The 19129-nt window shown below is 37.4% G+C and overlaps 2 protein-coding genes and 1 pseudogene across 2 annotated transcripts; 1 reads left to right on the top strand and 2 right to left on the bottom strand.

Moving 5' to 3' along the window:
- Nucleotides 1-1764: 1764 nt before the first annotated feature.
- LOC147516223 (stress-response A/B barrel domain-containing protein HS1-like) lies at nucleotides 1765-3565 on the bottom strand. The gene is made up of 2 exons (XM_086588917.1): nucleotides 3111-3565; nucleotides 1765-2291 (listed from the first exon to the last, which is right to left on the bottom strand). The coding sequence occupies exons 1-2, from the start codon at nucleotides 3248-3250 to the stop codon at nucleotides 2102-2104; spliced, it is 330 nt and encodes a 109-aa protein (XP_086445043.1). The 5' UTR covers nucleotides 3251-3565; the 3' UTR covers nucleotides 1765-2101.
- A 156-nt stretch (nucleotides 3566-3721) lies between these two features.
- Nucleotides 3722-16206, bottom strand: LOC147516224 (golgi apparatus membrane protein-like protein ECHIDNA protein). The gene is made up of 6 exons (XM_086588916.1): nucleotides 15996-16206; nucleotides 15867-15923; nucleotides 15591-15794; nucleotides 15435-15494; nucleotides 15159-15285; nucleotides 3722-4180 (listed from the first exon to the last, which is right to left on the bottom strand). Exons 1-6 carry the CDS (start codon nucleotides 16008-16010, stop codon nucleotides 4092-4094), a joined length of 552 nt encoding a protein of 183 aa, XP_086445042.1. The 5' UTR covers nucleotides 16011-16206; the 3' UTR covers nucleotides 3722-4091.
- Nucleotides 16207-18323: 2117 nt separating this feature from the next.
- Nucleotides 18324-18921, top strand: LOC147516225 (succinate--CoA ligase [ADP-forming] subunit beta, mitochondrial pseudogene; annotated as a pseudogene).
- Nucleotides 18922-19129: the final 208 nt, after the last annotated feature.

Below are 19129 nucleotides of genomic sequence, written 5' to 3' on the forward strand. Positions count from 1 at the left end.
CTGAATATTTGTGAAACTTTTTTTTTGTTCTTCTTTGAATTGTTGAGGGGTTAGGCGGACCTGATCGAAGTCCCCAACTTGCATTAAAATTCAATATCTTACATAAGATACATCAGTTGCATCCTCCTCTGATATACAAATCAGCTCAGGATTGAGAGGAGGGATGAAATGCGTAATAGAATTATCTACAGTATCTACGTTGAAGCAATGTTTGATGTTGCTTGCTTCAAGTCTCTCATTCTGTTGATAGAGTGCAGTGTTCTGACAGTACCATGGAGCCCAAGTTAATCCAGACACCACCCTACTGCTTGCAATGAATCCGAACAGATACGCACTCTAGGAATGCCAGTCTTGATAGATCCAGCAAGGCCAGCTTTAATAGCTAATAATAGTTCGAAATGTAATACTGAATCTACCTTGCAACTTCTTGTGTACAGAAAACCAGCTCTACTAGTGTGGTGACTGCGCCTTCATATTCGCCTTTTACGAAGGTAAGAGATTCATCAGTGTTCAATTTACTGGTTCCAATCTCAGGCTTCCTCCACTGGCATAGTGTAACTTGGTTTGCTTTGAAGAAACTTCAAGTCCTAGGCTTTGAAATGAGACTCACTGACAGACACAGCGTCAGGCAATCATACCTTATTTGTCATAAACAATCAGGCAAAGGTTAAACTATGCTAAAGTTTGCGTTAGAAGCACCAGTTGACCTTGAGTGTCACATCATCAATCAAACTACAGCTTTATGACAAAGTTATGACCATTATTGCTGTTATATACCATGGATTCCTGCTGCATGCTCACATCATCTGAGTGGATGATGATACAACTCGCATTCAGGCAAAGCAACAATGGTCAAGATAACTCAAATCTGGACAGCAGAAAGTGTACGCCACTAACAAGCAGAATGATCTAATACTTACTCTCAAGTGAATGATCCTAGTTGCAAGTGACCAATATAGCTGCTGAAACTGGCCAGTTACTATCTGAGATCATAGTAACAAATCTGCTTCTACTCTTCTCTTGGGTGGATGTAGATCCGTCACAATCTATCCCAGTAAAATTGGCTGTACAAATTAAGGATTCTCATCATTAAGTTGAGGTTAAAATTGACTAATTTAGAAGTTGAAGATCTTTGGCCAAATGCATATATGTGTCTCCATCATTTTTTTAGGCTGTGTTTGAATAACATATCCCAACTTCAGAAAGGTTGCTATTCAAATGAACGAAGGCAGAATTTCAATGCAGATACTGAAAGTTGGGAACCTTTGACTGAGTTTTACGTATCTTCTTTTTCTCATAGTTTGTCGAACATACCTTTCCAGTATATAGTCTACAAAATTGCCAAATGCTTACTTTGGTGAGAAGTGGAATATATACTTGAGCATGGTGAGAAGTGGAATATATAAGAAGTCATGATAGTTGCTGTTGGCGAAAAACATGTAACAGGAATTTAGAATCCAACAAGTGAGATCTAAAAATCCAATATAATATGGATGGTAATACTTGCTCTTGTGATTGATACAATCCTGCACGAATTGTTCAAAAAAGTGTACCTGTTTCAAATAAGAGAGAACCTTCACCTCCTTGAACCAGCTCCCTTACGAATTATGTATTTTGAGGCATCACTGTGTTTGTGTTTCAGGTGGACGCCACCAAAATGCGAGGTTCTATCTGCTTTTTCAAGCAAGTTGCTCAGTTTAAAGTACTGATGTAAAGGATCAATCAAACTACTCCAAAGGTAAAAATTATTAGGGTCTGCTTACAGAACATAACTAGGATATTTGGGTTGTAATTAAATCACGTCATGAAACATCATAACAAAAGCAACAATGGTTCTGAGCTATGTAGCTCTCTAACACAGTAGCAGACATCTTGTTACTTGACAATAACACCGCATCAGGACCTCAGTCCTGACAAATTTTCTACATAATCATAGTGAAACACAAATTCGACTCAAAAGCTAAAACTGTCTGTAGCTTTCTGGATCATTCACGTACCATACTCATATAATGTCTGGTATGGAATAAGTCAAGATACAAAATTCAACATAGGATGTGAAGCTGTATACTTTCAAAGGAGATTCGAAGAAACGACCCTGACTTCAAAGATTGACAGTAGTCGGCCTGTAATCAATAACAAGGACTTTATCCAGTGCCGTCAGAAACTCATTTGCAAATTCAACATGAGCTGGATGAGAAATATACTCTGCAACACCTTCTAGACTCTCAAAAGTGGACTCAAATACGTGGGTGAAGCCCAGATGAAGGTTCTCGACGCTCACATCCTTCCCCCTGTTATATCAGAAACATTCAGCACAAGACATATATAGAACTAAATCAAATCTGCGTAACACGGAGAATATATATATATATATAGACAAATCAGGGGCACTTGGCCAGTACGTTCTGCAGTCAACTAGAGGGAATATGAAGAACCTCAAAAGACTGCATTGCCCATCAACCTGACAGCAATTGCTGATATGATCCCCGAGATATGATGCAAACATTAACTTCATGTTTTTTTCACGAAGAGATGTTACAATAAATATTTATATTAGCGACAAGGAGAGCTCCCCAAGTTATATTCCAATGCTGAATGGGTATTTTGGGTGGTTGAACTTGGAAGCAATGCTAAGTCAGATGGCATTGCAATAGACTTGGTGAATGGCGCTTTGAGAATAGAATTTTAATTGGATCCCACTGCTTAAAACTGCTCCTATGAGCATTAGACAGAAGAACTACTCGAAAGCTCAAAAGAAACTTCGCCACTATGACTAAATCCCACGATTTGATTGACTGTTTGAAATTACAAAGTATTATTACTAAATCCCATGAACCATTCTTGTAAAAACCTTATAAAATTCTTATTGACTACTAATTCAATTTCACAAGATTAAGGTCGGTCAACAGAAACAAAACTCAAAACTACAATGAAAGATGAGACATGCCATGATTGGTAATTTCTGGTATGCACATGCAGGTCAGGGCATAACTTCATATTAATCATCATAACAAATTAATCCAAAAGTTTTAAAACTGTAACACCCAAATTAAGCTTAACTACAAATACCCAGATCGCTAAATAAGTTGACTAAAGAAATGGAGATATACCAGTGGAAAGATTTCATGGGTTCAATGAGAGTAACGAGATTGGCATATCCCTTGATGAGTTGATCAATCTGGTCTTGGGTAATCTCGTCCTTAAACTTTGCCATCAATACGTGTTTCACCAATCCAGTCGTTTCCTCCATTTCTATCTCAAAGAAATGGCTCCATTTCTATCTCACTGTTATCTACTTATCTCCAAGAAATGGCTAGCTACCTCCTTTCACTGTTATCTCTCTCCTGGAAATGAGCAGTGATCTAGGAACTGACTTTTTTTGGATCTGGGCTTCTAAACTCAAAGCAGCCCACACAAAAAGTATTGAATGCTTATCTGCGTTTCAACCACTGCTGGGAGATTACACAGAGTACAGATGGTTAAATTCATACTGAACATTCAAAAGGAAAAAGGATAAAAACCTTCAGTATCAGACTTGCTTCTACAGATAGACTAGCATTGAACTGCTAACTACTGCTGGGAGATTACACAGAGTACAGATGATCCGGTAAATATTATTTCAGATTGATAACAAAAGACATGATATCCATTGATCTGGCTCTCCTTGGGTTCCTAGAGAAACCCTGTAAGGAAAATAAATAGAAACTAAAAGTCGTGCAACTGAGGAGCTCTAGAACCATTTCCATAAACAAACATGAAAAACAATTCTCAGAAATAAGGAGCGCCATTACACAGAGGCTGAACTGCGAGTACCATGTAATACAAATGCATCAAACTAAGCCAATACACTTTTTGGAACTTCAATTTCTATCAGCCTTTTCGTATTCTCATCTTACAAAGCACTGAAAGTTTGGGCCTAGTGATCAAGAAATTAAACTGTGGCAGAACATATTGGCAGTCTGAAATAGCCTAGCAGGTATCAAAAAATACAGATATAAACAAAACCAGGTACGACCCTTCCTTTTTTTCGTTCTCTTGATTCAGTCACTCCAGTTTAATATGCAAACCAATAGTATTTCTCAACGAAAAATTCAGACAACGCTGAAAGCTGACTGCAATGTAGATGAGAAACGGGATGCAATAGTCTGAGAGGCAAAAGCTTGAATCTGTTTCTTCGCATCTACAGGAAGAGAAGGCATAGTTGAGAACATCAAATCAAGGAATACAAAAATAACAACCCGAGAAGATGAGAAGTAAAATAACTAAAGATAGAATGGTTACATAGTTACATTCTAAGAAAATAAAAAGGACGATAAGCTTATAAACCATTCAAATGTAAGTTAGTAAAAAAACGTACTTTACTGACACAATAACCAACAAAGTCTGTATTTTTCTTTTCATGATATTGTGAATTTGTTACTTTTAAGAACACTTACCATCTGATCCCGCGACTGCCAGTCTTTTTAAATAGTCCATTTTTAAAAGAAATTAGAAAATAAGCTTAAAAGATGCGGAATTAGTACTCTAAAGAGATAGAACAATTTTTCTGAGCTAACGCATCGTGCTCGCACAGTAAATATTTACTGTCCCAAGACCAACTTATCCCTGTTCTTTATCGATGTACACTAGTTACATACCTACTTCTATTTGTTTGCGTAAAACTAATCTCACCAATTGAGAGAGAGAGACCAAAAAACACCACATGTCTCGCACCTTAAAAATACAAGCTTCTTTATTTCCACCATGTGGTTTTAGTTTTAGTTTTAGTTTCAAAGATAATCAGTAATAGATGCATATTACAGCTCCTGAGTTCATAGAGGAAAAGACATACTTAGGCTAGATTAAACAATATATCCCAACTTACCTTTCGGGGTTTTAAAAGAAACTAAGATATCAAGTTTTGAAGGGAGTACGGGACCAAAATTCTTTTTAACAAATTGTAGTTTTTCTTGTCTATAGAAACTTACAGGACAGTTATCCTGGATAATGTCAGCCAGTAAGGTGAAAGTGTGTGTGCGCATCTACATACTTTTTATACATAAAGAACGATGACCCTATTGTTTTGCAAACATTTTTTTTCTTCCACTATTACCCTTTTTTAAGCACATAAAACAATATAAAGTGAAGGTTTAAACTTTTCATCGAAAAAAAGGGAAGGTTTAAACATAATTTCAGCTTTATTAAGTTTTAAGTGATTAAGAGTGTTTTATCGACTTGAAGTAGCTTTATGCAAAAGTGAGCAGAAATAATTGTCAAATGTCAACGTTAAACCACAACTAGAAACAGAAACATGTATTAAATTGAAACAAATCTAACCCAAATATTAGGGTATTCAATGAGTTATATAGTTAAGAGTGTTGTTTGGAGCATTTCAACTAAAATTTCTCCATCTCATTCTAAATCTACAGAATGGAACTATTAAATGATATATTGGTAAGGGAAGAAAGAGAGAAACAATGGGATATGGCACAAAATTCATAACTTGTTTATCACCTCGGAGTCTAGCATAGAAGTGTAGTGGAAATCAAAGCCTACAAGTCTACAACATTTAATAAGTTGTTTCATTTTGTTAGAGTTCTCGTGGAGTTGGATTCTAATCCAAAACTAGCAAAAACTTCCAACTACGAAGAAAGACGGGAGCTTGAGTAGTTGTGAACTAAACATTTCCACTATATGGGACGTGGAGAATTAATCGGACCACTGATTGCGTTTGTCGCGACTTGTTCTGTTTTTAGTATTTACTAGATGTAGAAAGAAAATATGAAAGGCTACAAGGGGGCGAAAATCTCCCTCCCATAAAGTAACTATTTTCACTTTAACAAACTAACTTTGCCCTTTTTCTACAATTTTAGAGTTAAGTGATAACTTCCAGCCATATTCCTAAACGCATATCCTAAAACATGTTCAAAGAAGAATGGCTTTACAACTCTCTCCCTCTTCTTCTTCTTTTTTTTTCTTTTTATTTTGTTAAAATCTCTCACTCTCTTCTCAAGAAAACTCAAACAAAAAGGAATATATATTTTCGGTTCTTTGCAGTTGTGATTCAGAGGGGAATTGAGTGTCCGAGACTCCACCACCCAGAATGAAAGGGCAACATATTAAGAGTTAGAGGAGGCTGGCGAGAACAAACGACCATTATATTGTCTTCTACGCAGTTATCACCATACATTAGGCCCTTGATATTTAAGTTTGCATTGTAGCCACTTTTTGTTAAGATGTAAACCTTGCCGTATCCGGGTCTATAAGAGTTGCAACTTACTATATGAGTTGTAGTTTTCTACAGTCCAATGTATATGTATCAGTTACTCTGTTCTTCAGACCAACCCAAATTTCATGAAAATTCAAGTTACTCTCTTCCTTATGTAAAGCATTTACATACAAGTATCGCCCTAAAGGTTCTCCAACTCTGCTGCATACACTCGCTCTGCTAAGGATCTCCACATGTTGAAACAGAGTGTTACTGTAAATTGATAACAAAAAGGGACTACCTATGACTTTTTTCATACTTATAACACAAAAGACAGGACAGTTTTTGTAAAGTTGGAGAGGTTAGTTTTTGTAGCTTTAGATTTCTATTGTAAACTCTCCCAGTGCTAGAGTATGTCCTCGACATTCATTTTAATTAAATACTATGAATATGTATAGTAATTTTAATGCAATGCTAATTGACTATTATTTCATTGCTTGGTTCCTCATGGCTAACAGGTAAGGGTGGAATTCGAGCTAATCAAGCCGAACTTCACTATTCTCAAGCTTGGCTCGTTTATTAAGTGAGCTTTGAAAAAAGATGAAGCTTGGCTCATATAATATACGAACGAGCCCAAGTAGTTTGCTTAATGAGCCGAGCTTCATCAAGCTCGTTTGTTACACGAGCTATAATATTGGCTCAAGCTTGGCTCATTTATTAAATGAACGAGTTTGAGCCGAGCTAAACGAGTCGAGCCTGAGCTGCTCGGCTCAAATTCCCGTGGCTTACTAACAGGGTTGTTTCATATCGATATCTACCTATCAAGGAACAAGTGGTCAACTTTACATTTCTAACAGAGTTACTTATGTATTATTTGCCTGTAAAATTTTCCATGAGAACTTGACCTTGAAAACAGTAGTTTTGAGATAAAACAGAGAGCTTCGCATGTAGTTATTAGGTGTCACACTACTAATAAAACTAATAAAAGGATAAAAATGAGTGAAAACCTTGCTGCCATTTTGACAATTAGATCTGTGCATGTATTTGCATCTTCTGGGAAGGAAGTTTGAGAATTAAGACTTATCAAACCACAGAAACATACCCATTCACATAAAAACCATCCCTATCCTAGCTTTAACTTATATAAAAAAAAATTACGGACAAACAAGCACAGCCAAAAAAAAAACCAATCTTCCAAACCCCTGGACGACCATATCTTTGCTTAAAAAAATTCAAACTAGAAATGCAATGGAGTCTCTCCAAGAGAAAGAAGCCACCTACTGGACACAATACTCTAGAAGCATTCAGTTGGATGGAGATGACAAAACAATACAAAATACTTCCATCTGATCTCTTCTAAATTCCCAGATTGGTTCTCTTCTAAATTCCCAGATTGGTTCTCTTCCAAATTAATTTTACTCTGATCTCCCACTTTGGAACAGCTTAATACCAATTCTGAAGTTCTCTCTCTTTTTGACTCTGTTATTAGTGAGGTTGACAATGCTAAGATTGTAGCAATACCAATTGAAGAGGATATATATAAAAACGCTTTCTAAAATGGGAGTTTATAAAACTCCTGGCTCCGATGGTTTTCAAACTTCTCTAACCGATTTTGGTATATTGTTAAATCTGATGTTATTGCTACTGTTCAAACTCTCTTCTCTTATGCCCATTTTATTTTTCCCCTTTAAAATAATTTTTTATCTTTAATTCCAAAAATCTCAAACCCTTCCCATGTCATCCAACACAGACCGATAGGCTTATTTAATGTTACATATAAAACTATATCCATAATATTGGCTAATAGTCTCAAGCCCCTCCTATCGAAATTTATTTCCGCAGACCAAGAAGCATTTGTACCTAAAAGATCCATTGAAGAAAATGTGAAACTTGTGCATGCAACGATCCATATAATTTAAGAGCAAGAAGAGGGAAAAGAAGGGGTGGTTTGCCTTGAAATTGAGCGTGGCAAAAGCCTAGGATCGAATCTAATGTAACTTCCTTTTTGAAATTCTATGTAAACCTGGTTTCTCTAGTAAGTGGATCTCCTATATTGACTTTTTTCATAATACTGGCTCATATAGTATCCTTCTCAAATGGGAGCCCCCCTAATTGCTTAAACCCTTCAAGAGGTCTGATGTTACTGCTACTGTTCAACTTCCTTCTCTTATGGCTGTTTTAATCCTTCCTTGACAACATTTTTATTTCTTTGATTCCAAAAATCTCAAACTCTTCTCGTCATCCAACTTAGATCTTCATGTAACGTCGCATATACAATTATATCCAAAATATTGGCTAATAGACTCAAGCCCCTCCTATCTAAATTTATTTCCCCAAACCAAGGAACATTTGTACCTAAAAGATCAATTGGAGATAATGTGAGACTTGTTCATGACACAGTCCATATAATTTAACAGCATGGAGAGGCAAAAGATGGGGTGGTTTGCCTTGAAATGGCAAAAGCCTAGGATCGAACTGAATGGAACTTCCTTCTTGAGATTCTAAGTAAACTTGGTTTCTCTAGTAAGTGGATCTCCTATACTGACTTTTGTCGATCATTTACTATTCATCTCAATGGTAGTCCCCGTAAATGGTTTCAAGCTTCACGGAGCAAGGAGACCCCTTATCTCCCTACTTGTTTTTCACTGTGAGACCTCTCTAAGATGTTGGCTAATGCTGGAAAAAAAAAAAAAAATCTTTCACAAAAATTGTTCGTAGATCACCTGGGATTATTTATTTATTTTAGGCCAATGATCTCATAATCTTAAGTCATACACTTAGGTAAATAAAGTGCACAATCTCCTTAGCACCTATTGTGACTGTTGTGGACAAAAGGCTAGTCCACAACGTTTTCAGCTCAAATACACATTCTATACACCAGAGACTCACTAAAACTTTATTGAAGGTCAACTCCTGAAAAGTATCTTGGCTTTTCTATTATTTTTTTCATGTAAAAAATCAGTGATTTATTTTTTGCTCGGTAAAAAGTGATATTCCATTAATAAAAGAAAAGTAGGCTGAGAAGGCCTATATTACAAGAGAACAACTGAAAAATAAATATTTACAAACGACGAAACAAAACATAAGAAGAAGAAAAACAAAAAACCCCCAAACATGCACCGTCACCCCATGTCTAAAAACATAAGACGATCCCATCTAGCAACAAAAGACTCAAAGAAACATCCTCTAAACTCTTTGAAGACTTAAGACCACCGAAATAACAAAGTTTTTATCGAAAGAATTGTCTTCTTAAGCAAAATAGAGATGCCATCAAAGTGACGACGGTTTCGCTCTAGCCAAATGCCCCACATGATCGCAAAAGATAATAAGCTCCACATGCGATTTCCAGAAGAAGAGAAAGGGCCATGACCCAACCTTTAAGCAAATCCAATACCCGGCCAGGGCATACCCAACTCTAAAAGAAAAAAGCATACCATATTTTCCAAGAAAAAAGGCACCAAAGAAGTACATGATTCACAGATTCACCATCTTTATTTCTACATAACTGACAATAATTGACCAAACACATTTTACGACGCCTAAGGTTATCAATGGTAAGGACGCGTTCCAAGGAAGCACACCATGCAAAGAAAGCAATCTTGGATGAAATTTTGGATTTCCAAATTATAGTCCTAGGGAATTTAGGAATGGGGCTAGGACTATTAGAATTAGACAATCAAGAAATGAGCGAAAAAATAAAAAGACTTAACCGAGAAGATACCTTTATTGCTGGGACACCACACTCTTTTATCACCATTATGTACATTCGGGATAGTCACATCAAGCTTTTCCATCAGTGAAGCTAGGTCTCTAATTTCCCAATCATTCAAAGCCCTGTGCAGTCCAAGATTCGCCTCCCTCGGATCTAACCATACAATCAAAAATGGGTTTCCCTTTGAAACTGGATAGACCAAACAACAAAAGAAAATCAGAGGCTAAAGCCCCACCACCTGTCCAATGATCCTCCCAAAAAAGAATCTCATCTCCTGTTGCAAAACTGTATCGAATACCTCTTAAGAACTAAGGGAGCACCTTAAATATTGCCATCCTCACTCCACACCCATAAGGTATGGAAACCGGACCACTCTCCCACCCAAAATGTCGAGACACAACCACCTTCCTCCAAAGACTATTTCTCTCTTCCCCAAAACGCCATAACCACTTACCCAAAAGCGCTTGGTTGAACGCTACCATACTACGCAAACCCAAACCGCCAACATTTTTAGCCAAACATAGAATCTCCCACCTCACCAAATGATACCTATGTTGCTCCTCGGAATCATCCCATAAAAAATTCCTAATGATGCTCTCAATCCTATTAGCAACTCTCTTTGGAATGACAAAAAGAGGCAAAGTATACTGGAAGAGAGGACAAAGTACTCTTAATCAAGTCCAAACGACCCCCTTTCGAGAGATACCTACACCTCCACTCTACCAGCTTATGTTGGAATCTCTCAATAACGGGATCCCAAATATATTTAGAACGCACATCGGCCCCAAGAGGAAGACCCAGATACATACAAGGAAACGAATCCGCTTGACAATCTAACACCGACGCAAGACGGCACAAAAAGGGAACACTCCCCATACATCTTGCTCTTGGCAAGATTCACACTAAGCCTAAAAACAACAAAGAATTCCCCTCAACCATCTAACTTGACCCACCTCCGCTCCAAAAAAAATCAAAGTATCATCAGCAAATTGGAGATGAGAGATGCGGACCATGTCACTACCCACTCTAAAACCTTCTAAGATACCCCTCTAGTTGGCTCTCGAAATCATTCTACCAAAAACTTCCACCACCAAAATAAAGAGGAGGGGAGAGTGGATCACCTTGCCTAATACCTCTCGAACTCTTAAAGAAACCTGTTGGAAATCCATTTACTAGAATTGAAAAGGATACCGACGATATACACTTCCACACCCATCTTCTCCATTTCACCCCAAACCCCATCCTCCCTAAGACATAGCCAAGGAACCTCCAACTAACATGATCATATGCCTTCGTTAAATCAACTTTACAAACAATACCCGGCTCATCACTCCTCCGCTTATCATCAATAGTCTCATTAGCTATAAGGATTCCATCGAGAATTTGTCTATCGCTAATGAAAGCCCCTTGCTCTTGAGAAATAATAACTTTTTTCATCCTCAAAGACAAAACCTTAGATAAAATAGATAAAATCTTGTAAGCACTCCTGATCAAACTAATCGGTCTCAAGTTACTAATATCATCCGCGTCACTAACCTTAGGAATAAGAGCAATAAACGTGTTGTTCAAATGATGTGCAAGGAAACCCGTATCAAAGAAGTCTTTCACCATGCTCATAAAATCCACACGAACAATCTCCTAATACTTTTTGTAAAACTCAATCGGAAACCCATCTGGTCCTGGGGATCTATCTCCCCCCAAACTAACAATAGCTGCCCACACCTCATCTTCCTCAATAGAACACTCCAAAGATCTTTTCTCCTCATCGGAAATGCTATCCAAACACAAATCATCCACCGTCGGTCTAAAGCGTCCAGGTGCAGTATACAAATTACTATAGTAACCCACAATACCTTCTCTGAGGTTATCCTCTCCTGTAACTTCACGGCTTTCTATTATCAAATTCTCCAAAAAATTAACTCGGTTCCTAGCTTTGGCCAGTTAGTGGAAAATTTTAGTACATTGTTCATCCTCAATTGTCAACTTTACCTTTGCTTTTTGTTTCCAAAAGATTTCCTCTCTTCTTGCCGAGACTTGAAGCTCATCCCTCAAATTTCTCTCTTCATCGGAAAGAAAATCCCCCTCCTCTGTCAAGTCTAAATCCCTAATATCCTTGAGAAGCTCTTTTTTCCACCTATCCATTCTCCCAAAAACCTCTCTATTCCACACTTTAATCTTTTCTTTAAGCGCCTTCAACTTTTTTGAAAAAATAACACCAGGTCGCCCTTCCAAAGAGAACGAGTTCCACCAGTCCTTAACATTCTCCTTAAAATTAGGATCGTCAAACCACATGAGTTCCAACCTAAAAGGGGTAGGTCTTCGCGACCCACTTTCATTATCAAGGACAATGGGATGATGATCAGATGCCGAACTAGGAACAATATTCTGAGACAAACGAGGCCAATCTTCCAATCAGCACTCACCAAAAAACGATCAAGTTTAGAGAGAGGGGTTATCTTGCCTACTAGACCACGTAAATTGACCACCCTTAAGAGGTAAATCTAAAAGCTCGCAACGAGTAATAAAATCATCAAAACTCACCATCATCGAATCAATATGACAACCGCCCCTCCTCTCGCTCGACAACCAAAAGACATTAAAATCACCACCTATGCAAGGTAAGCGCTCCCAAAAGCAAAAGTACCATCCAATCCGGCCCAAAATTCTTGAATATTCAAACCATTGGATGGACCATACACACCGGTCACAACTTTACGCGTAATCTCGCCCCTAAAGAGGCAAATGACCGATACTGTAAAGGTGCCCACTGCAGTTTCAAACACCTCAACCTTCCCTTTGTCCCATAAAATGCACACATCTCTAGTGTTGACTGCTGGAAGAAAATGCCCGCCCATATCAATAATACCCCAAATGTCATCTACCAGACTTTGGAACTCCTCTAGCTTGGTTTCCTAAAGGATCACCGTGATAGCTCTTGTTTTACGGAACAATCTTTAATTGACGGTCTCTTCAACACATTCCCTAAACCTCTTACATTCCACAAAAGGATCTTGTGATTCATTTAAACACATTAGATTTTCCTCTTCTAATACTACCTTCAACATCATCGCCATAATTAATAGACGACGTGAGTCTCTTCAACTCCTTTTCAAGTTTATTTCCCCCCCCCCCCCCCCACCCTTAGTACTCGTCACCACACTAGACTTACAATCGTTCCCCGCTGCCCCGAAATCATACTTTCTACTCATAATAGATCTTAGAAGTTTCATAACCTTACCTCTTCTACCAGAAAAATATAAGCCAACCACTTTTGCAATCTCTTCCATATTATTAAACAACCACTCCACTGTCACTTGTTCACTATCTGGTGTCACAGAAGGTCCCCAAGCAATGGGAATAACACTCATTGGACTGCCTCATTCCATCTCTATAATATCTCCACCTTGTATATCTAGGTTAATCAAATTGTTGGGATCAATTTCTCTGTTGTTGACTTCCCTATCCGGGCTGAAATGAGAGACCCCATTCTGATATGAAATCACTAGAGCCAACGTCATATCTCTGCAATCTGATTTCTGTGCCAGGCCATGAGAAACAGGAGAGTTGGAAGATCTAGCTTCAGTTGATGGCTCGCTGAAATAGGAGACTCTGATGTATGCATAGCCTGGCGATTAAAGAGTGGATATTCCGGTAATAGAAGTGCTTCCAGCTTTGTTGGATACAGCCTCTCCCAGGAAACTACGATGACGACTTAGAGTATCAGTAATATTCCATCTTCATTTGTCTTGCATCCCTAATCTGGCCACTTCCTTAAGTGACTTACAAAACCATTCCATGGTCAGCTCACTCATGATAATGATTTCTCTTCTACCAATCTTTTTCTCCCAACCTGAATCCTTTGTGAGCACCCACTCTCACTCCATCAACATAGAAAACTTTGGACTCAATCTTCAAACCTTCCATGGTTTAAAAGACAAACGAAAACCAAAACTAAAGAGAAAAAAATGAAAACTCCATTTCAGCTCACAAGAATTGAATCAGGTTGGGCTTAGTTCTCCTGTTTAACTGTCATGTCGACTAAAACTTCCTTTAGAACTTCACATTTGAGAAAGTCTAGGAAGGAAAGGATTTGTGATTTATCGTATTTGAATTAGAGATTATATTCAAAAGTTGCGACTTGGAAAGCTAAGGTACTGTCACAGGCTGGAGCAGAACCCTACAAAGAGTGTGGCTGAAGCCTCTCCTCGTTATTCCATGGTGACCTTACACCTCCAATCTACTCTTACAAAAACTGATAACATATGTAGAAATTCTGCTGGAGAGACAACTGGTGAAGCCAAAGCCATCTACCTCACTACAATGAGAAACATCGCTAAGCCCAAGACTTCTGGAGGGTTAGGGTTTGGACTTAGTTGACACAACAATTTCGCTATGCTTGCCAAAAATTACTGGAAGGCATTGTCAGTCTCTGACTCTATTTGGGTAAAACCATAAAAGCTATGACAGCTAAGTATGGGAAAATTCTCCACCTTAATTCTTTTCTTCAACCATCCAGTAATGCTTCCTATACCCTTGAAAAACATGTGAAAAGCAAAGGATAGCATCAAAGAAGGAACACTTCGGAGTATTGGGAATGGGAAGAAAGTACTTTTTGGTTTGATCCTTATCCTTATGATTTATACTCACCTAATACTCCAAAAGAAGAACAAAAAGGACCTGATTTAGAAAAAACACTTGTCATTTGTATTTCTTAAGGTTCTAATTTTTCTGGCTTGAAGCCTCTTTGGTAAGGTCAGGTTTAGCCATTTCACTATATGATCGGATGATGAGAATCATCTCCAGAACTCAGCTGATTAAAACTATTAATTTCTAAGTTTTCTACGAGACAATCATGGGTGAAATCTTATTGTAATCAACAATTTGCCAAGTTAAATACTAAATACCAATCAAGTCTCCAAACAGCTTAAATAAAAAAAAAATGCTCCCTTATAATTTATTTTTATTCTACATTATTCATTCTGAACATGACAAATATTGCACGTAAACTCAATGAATCATTATTATGGAGATATCAAAACTGTAATATAAAAGATCAACCTCATGCAAAGCACGTATATATATTAGCTGAGATGCACGTGCTTTGCATCATCAATAGATAACATATTTTGCAAATGACCCGCAATGTTGTTAATTCAGGCGAAGATATCATGGAATTGCAAAAATTCCCAATCCTGTCATCCGAACTTACATGATATGTCAACCTATATCTGAATAAATAGAAGAAGAAAAAAAACATACCTTTGCGGCACTTGGTGAAACCAACAATGTTGGCTATGCTGAGGGTCAAACAAACCCCTACAACTAGAAGATAATCTGGTTGAAATCTAATGAGTGAGAATATTCCAAGAAAGATCCAAGCTACTGCCTGCACAATAAAAAATATGTATATATGGCATACTTCCAAAGGAAACTAGTAAACAAACACAGCAATAAAGAAAACTCAACCATGTCTTGATAGACTAATTGCATTGACAAAATAAATGATAAAGCAAATTTAACGAGGAGTTTTCTTACCGTAATGTAAAGAGTCCACCAGAACAGCCACGAGTCCTTCTTGTTCATCCGGGACAACGACTAAAATAAGAAACAGCAAAACATATATATAACATTAAATAAATACAGTTAATGTAAAACAACAAAAAAGACGAAATGTAAAAACAGTATTTATACCTCTTGATCAAGGCATTCATATTTCCAAACACTCTCACCCAAATCATTAATCTCATTCCACCATCTCAACCCAACTAAAATCCTCCCACTCACATTCTTAACCACCCAAAAATCAAGAGCAGCAAGTAACACAGTAACCACGAAAATAATAACAAAGCTATTAAAAAACAAAGCCGACAGTATATAAAATGCCAACGCTCCAGCCTGTACAAAACACAATCCACAAAAATCAAATAATATTTATTAAATCGAAAATGAGTAAATAAATTTTCTAACCTTGAATAAAACATGAAAGAAACATGTCTTTGGGTTCGCGTAATTCTCTCCTACAGGCTGCAAATTAAATCATTTATTTATAAAGAAAACAAGATTTAATTGATTGTTTTGATATATATTTGTATGTACCTGAATTGGATCCATATTGGGATTTCTCTCTCTGTTTGTGTTTGTGAGTTTTTTCAAGATCCCGATTTATTTATAAAATATTTAATAACTATTTGGGCCGAACCTGGACCACAAGTCCAGTCATGTTCAAAAAGTTACGGTGGCCCTCTCGTGTCTTTAGTTATTGAAGCCAAAAACCTACAAAGGAATTAATAAGGATAAACTCATTACTGCCGTAAATGTTTTGCAATGAAATACAACCTATTATAGGCTATAGTTATTGAACTTTTATTCGTTTTTGGATCCCAACAATCGGAGCAGTTAGTAGTGTCCCAGGAATCAGGTTATGGGTGTCTTATTCTAGATGTACTAGGATAGTTTAGTATTTCAGCCATTTAGAATCAGGTAACCATTAGATGGTGCCACATATAACGCCTAGATATAATGTTATAGCAGCGAGAGAGAAAGCAAAGAGCTATATGTACTTAACAACAATATAGAGACAAAGGAGAGAATAAAGTAGACAAAAGAAAATAGGCTCTGATTAAATTGTTCTGGTTCATTTCCCATTTATCACTTGTTAAGTGAATCTCTTATCAAAATGTACAATATACTGAGGACAGTACAATTGGTATCAGAGCATTCGAGATGATGGAGATGCAATATGGGGTTTCTCAACTAGCAGAAAGAGTGGAGAGAGAGGCTCAAACATGGGAGAGTTATGAGAAAAGGATGGATGAGCGATTTGACAAGCTATTTAAGCTGCTAAATGATATGGAGTATACAAACTGATTTAGGACTTTCTTCAAACGCTGAGACACCATTAGAGACCTTCATTGAAGCTAAAGCCAACTTAGAAAATACACTCAAATGCTCAATGAAAATACCATCAACTTTAATAGACAAATCATCAATAGCATAATCAATTAAACAAAATCTAGGCCACAAAGGTAAATCGTCCGATGCTTTAACTTCTGCATATTTGAATGCCGACTTTTCATCAAAAAATGGTATTGGTAGTGCTGAAAACAAATGGGGTTTACTTCATTTACTTAAAGTTGTTCCTAATGAACAAATAAATGAGAAGAAATCTGATTTCATGGTTTCTCCCAGTTTTTCTGTATCGACAATTACCGATGGAATTCCGCTTTTATTTGACGATTCGAATAATGGGTATCGTAGAACAATAGAAAAGAGTAAACAAAGTAATGAGTTCTTGTTTGTTTTGGAGTATGGGGATTTACTGAAAGAAGAGAGTGAGGTTAATGAAGCAATTTTTTGTGGAGATGTTTTACATGCTTGTAAAGGAATTAATGGGAAGTGTGTTGTGGAATTTGATAACAGTTTAGATGGTTGTGTTGTTTTAGATTTAATTAAAGGGCTAAGAGCAACAAAAGTAATGGTTATGAAGTTTTGTGAATTAAGGCGATTGTTTGATAGAGGAAAATGTTATGTTTATGGAAATGTGGATAAGTCACTAGTTGGAGATGTTGGAACAGTTCGACAAACTCTTCGTGCCGCATTGCAAGATGAGCTTTCTGTGTATTGTAAGTTATCGGCAGTGCTTAAAGTACAATTGTTGCATCAGGTGGTGATTTTGGCGAATTACTTTTCGTCGAGAAGGTTGTTGGTTTGGTTTGTGAAGCAAACAATTAAGATGAGATGGATGGCTATTTTGGTTGATAATTGTAAGGTTTTGAAAGGTGTTGCAATGGCTGGTGCAATTCATTATCATGCTCAGTACGGTGATTCATTGGTGCAAGAGTTTATGTGGCGTCTACTTTTCTGAGCATGCTCTCCAATTTTTCAATTGGTGAGAAGTTGGGTTTTGGAAGGGGAGCTTGCAGAAGCAGCCAAAGCATCTATGGGACAATATTTTTCTATAAGTGACTTGACTAATATCGATCAATTTGTCGGGAGGCTCACGATCGTTGCTGAGTACAGAAAGAGTTTACATGGATATTTGGAGAATAAAATAAATGACAACACACCTATTTTGGCTTCTCTTATTGGTGAAATTGTTGGGATTCAACTGATTTCTCATACTAGTAGTCTCCCAAATTTGGTCAGGTGTCTTCCTTTTACACCTTCAGTTCTACTTGCTCATAGTTTTAAGAAGCAGCTGAGTATTGGCCCAACACTAACTTGTTTTCACATTGATGAAAATACGAGCACTAGTGAAGAAAATGAAAATTTGGAGGAGGTACTTAATTTACTAAATGAGGGAATCAGGCCAAGGGTACTAGCTTATCTAATAGAAGACCACTTGTTGACTTGACTAACAACAAATTTTTTCCCTCTATTTCTGTTGCCAAGAATCGTGATAGAGGTAGCATTGAATCTGTGAACATGGGAGAAGTTGTTAGCAAGCTCTACTTGTGTGAAAACTTATCATTGGTCAATGACATGTGCTTTGCCATCACTTTTGACCGTACAACTTGTGGTCCTCTTATACTTGCTTGTAGAAAGGGATGAACCGGCATCGAAGGCCAAGCAGAAAGTTTTCTTGACATAATTACTATGGTGCCTATTGGCGTTTTCAAAGGAATCACTGAAGATGCTGCTAAAGTCATTGGTGGTTTAGATCCTAAGGTAGCAGATAGAGATGCTTCCATGAAACAAGTGAAGAAGCTATATAAACCTTTTTGTGCATGTGATTGCACAATGCTCAAGATCAATTTGCCTGCTGAAACTTCTGATAATCTGTTGGTACCCGCTGATGTGAAGTTGCACTACGCTACTTGCTGCCAGAAAGAGATCTTCGCATTTCATTATTCATCCCAGGAGGACCCTGGTGTCGTTACTGCTGCTAAAAGATGATTTAAATCATATTGGTCTGGCTAATACGCTTAGATGCATGATGAATGGTGCAAGATTAGTTATAGCTATGGCTACTATGGATGTCATCAAGTTGCATTGTGAAAATGATACCTTGAAACTCTGGTGATTGAAGCTGCAAAAAGGATAGATAGGCATCGACTAAGGACTGGATATCATGTACAAGAAACAGAAGGTTCCCAAACTTTCATCCTTGAGGACAAGGACGTTTGGAGGGGAAGGTATTGTCATGTCCCATGACTCAGGTTATGGGTGTCTTATTCTAGATGTACTAGGGTAGTTTAGTATTTCAGCCTTTTCGAATAAGGTAACCATTA

The sequence above is a fragment of the Coptis chinensis genome, chromosome 2 (assembly GCF_015680905.1).
Source record: "Coptis chinensis isolate HL-2020 chromosome 2, ASM1568090v1, whole genome shotgun sequence".
In the NCBI taxonomy this organism is placed as follows: Eukaryota; Viridiplantae; Streptophyta; class Magnoliopsida; order Ranunculales; family Ranunculaceae; genus Coptis; species Coptis chinensis.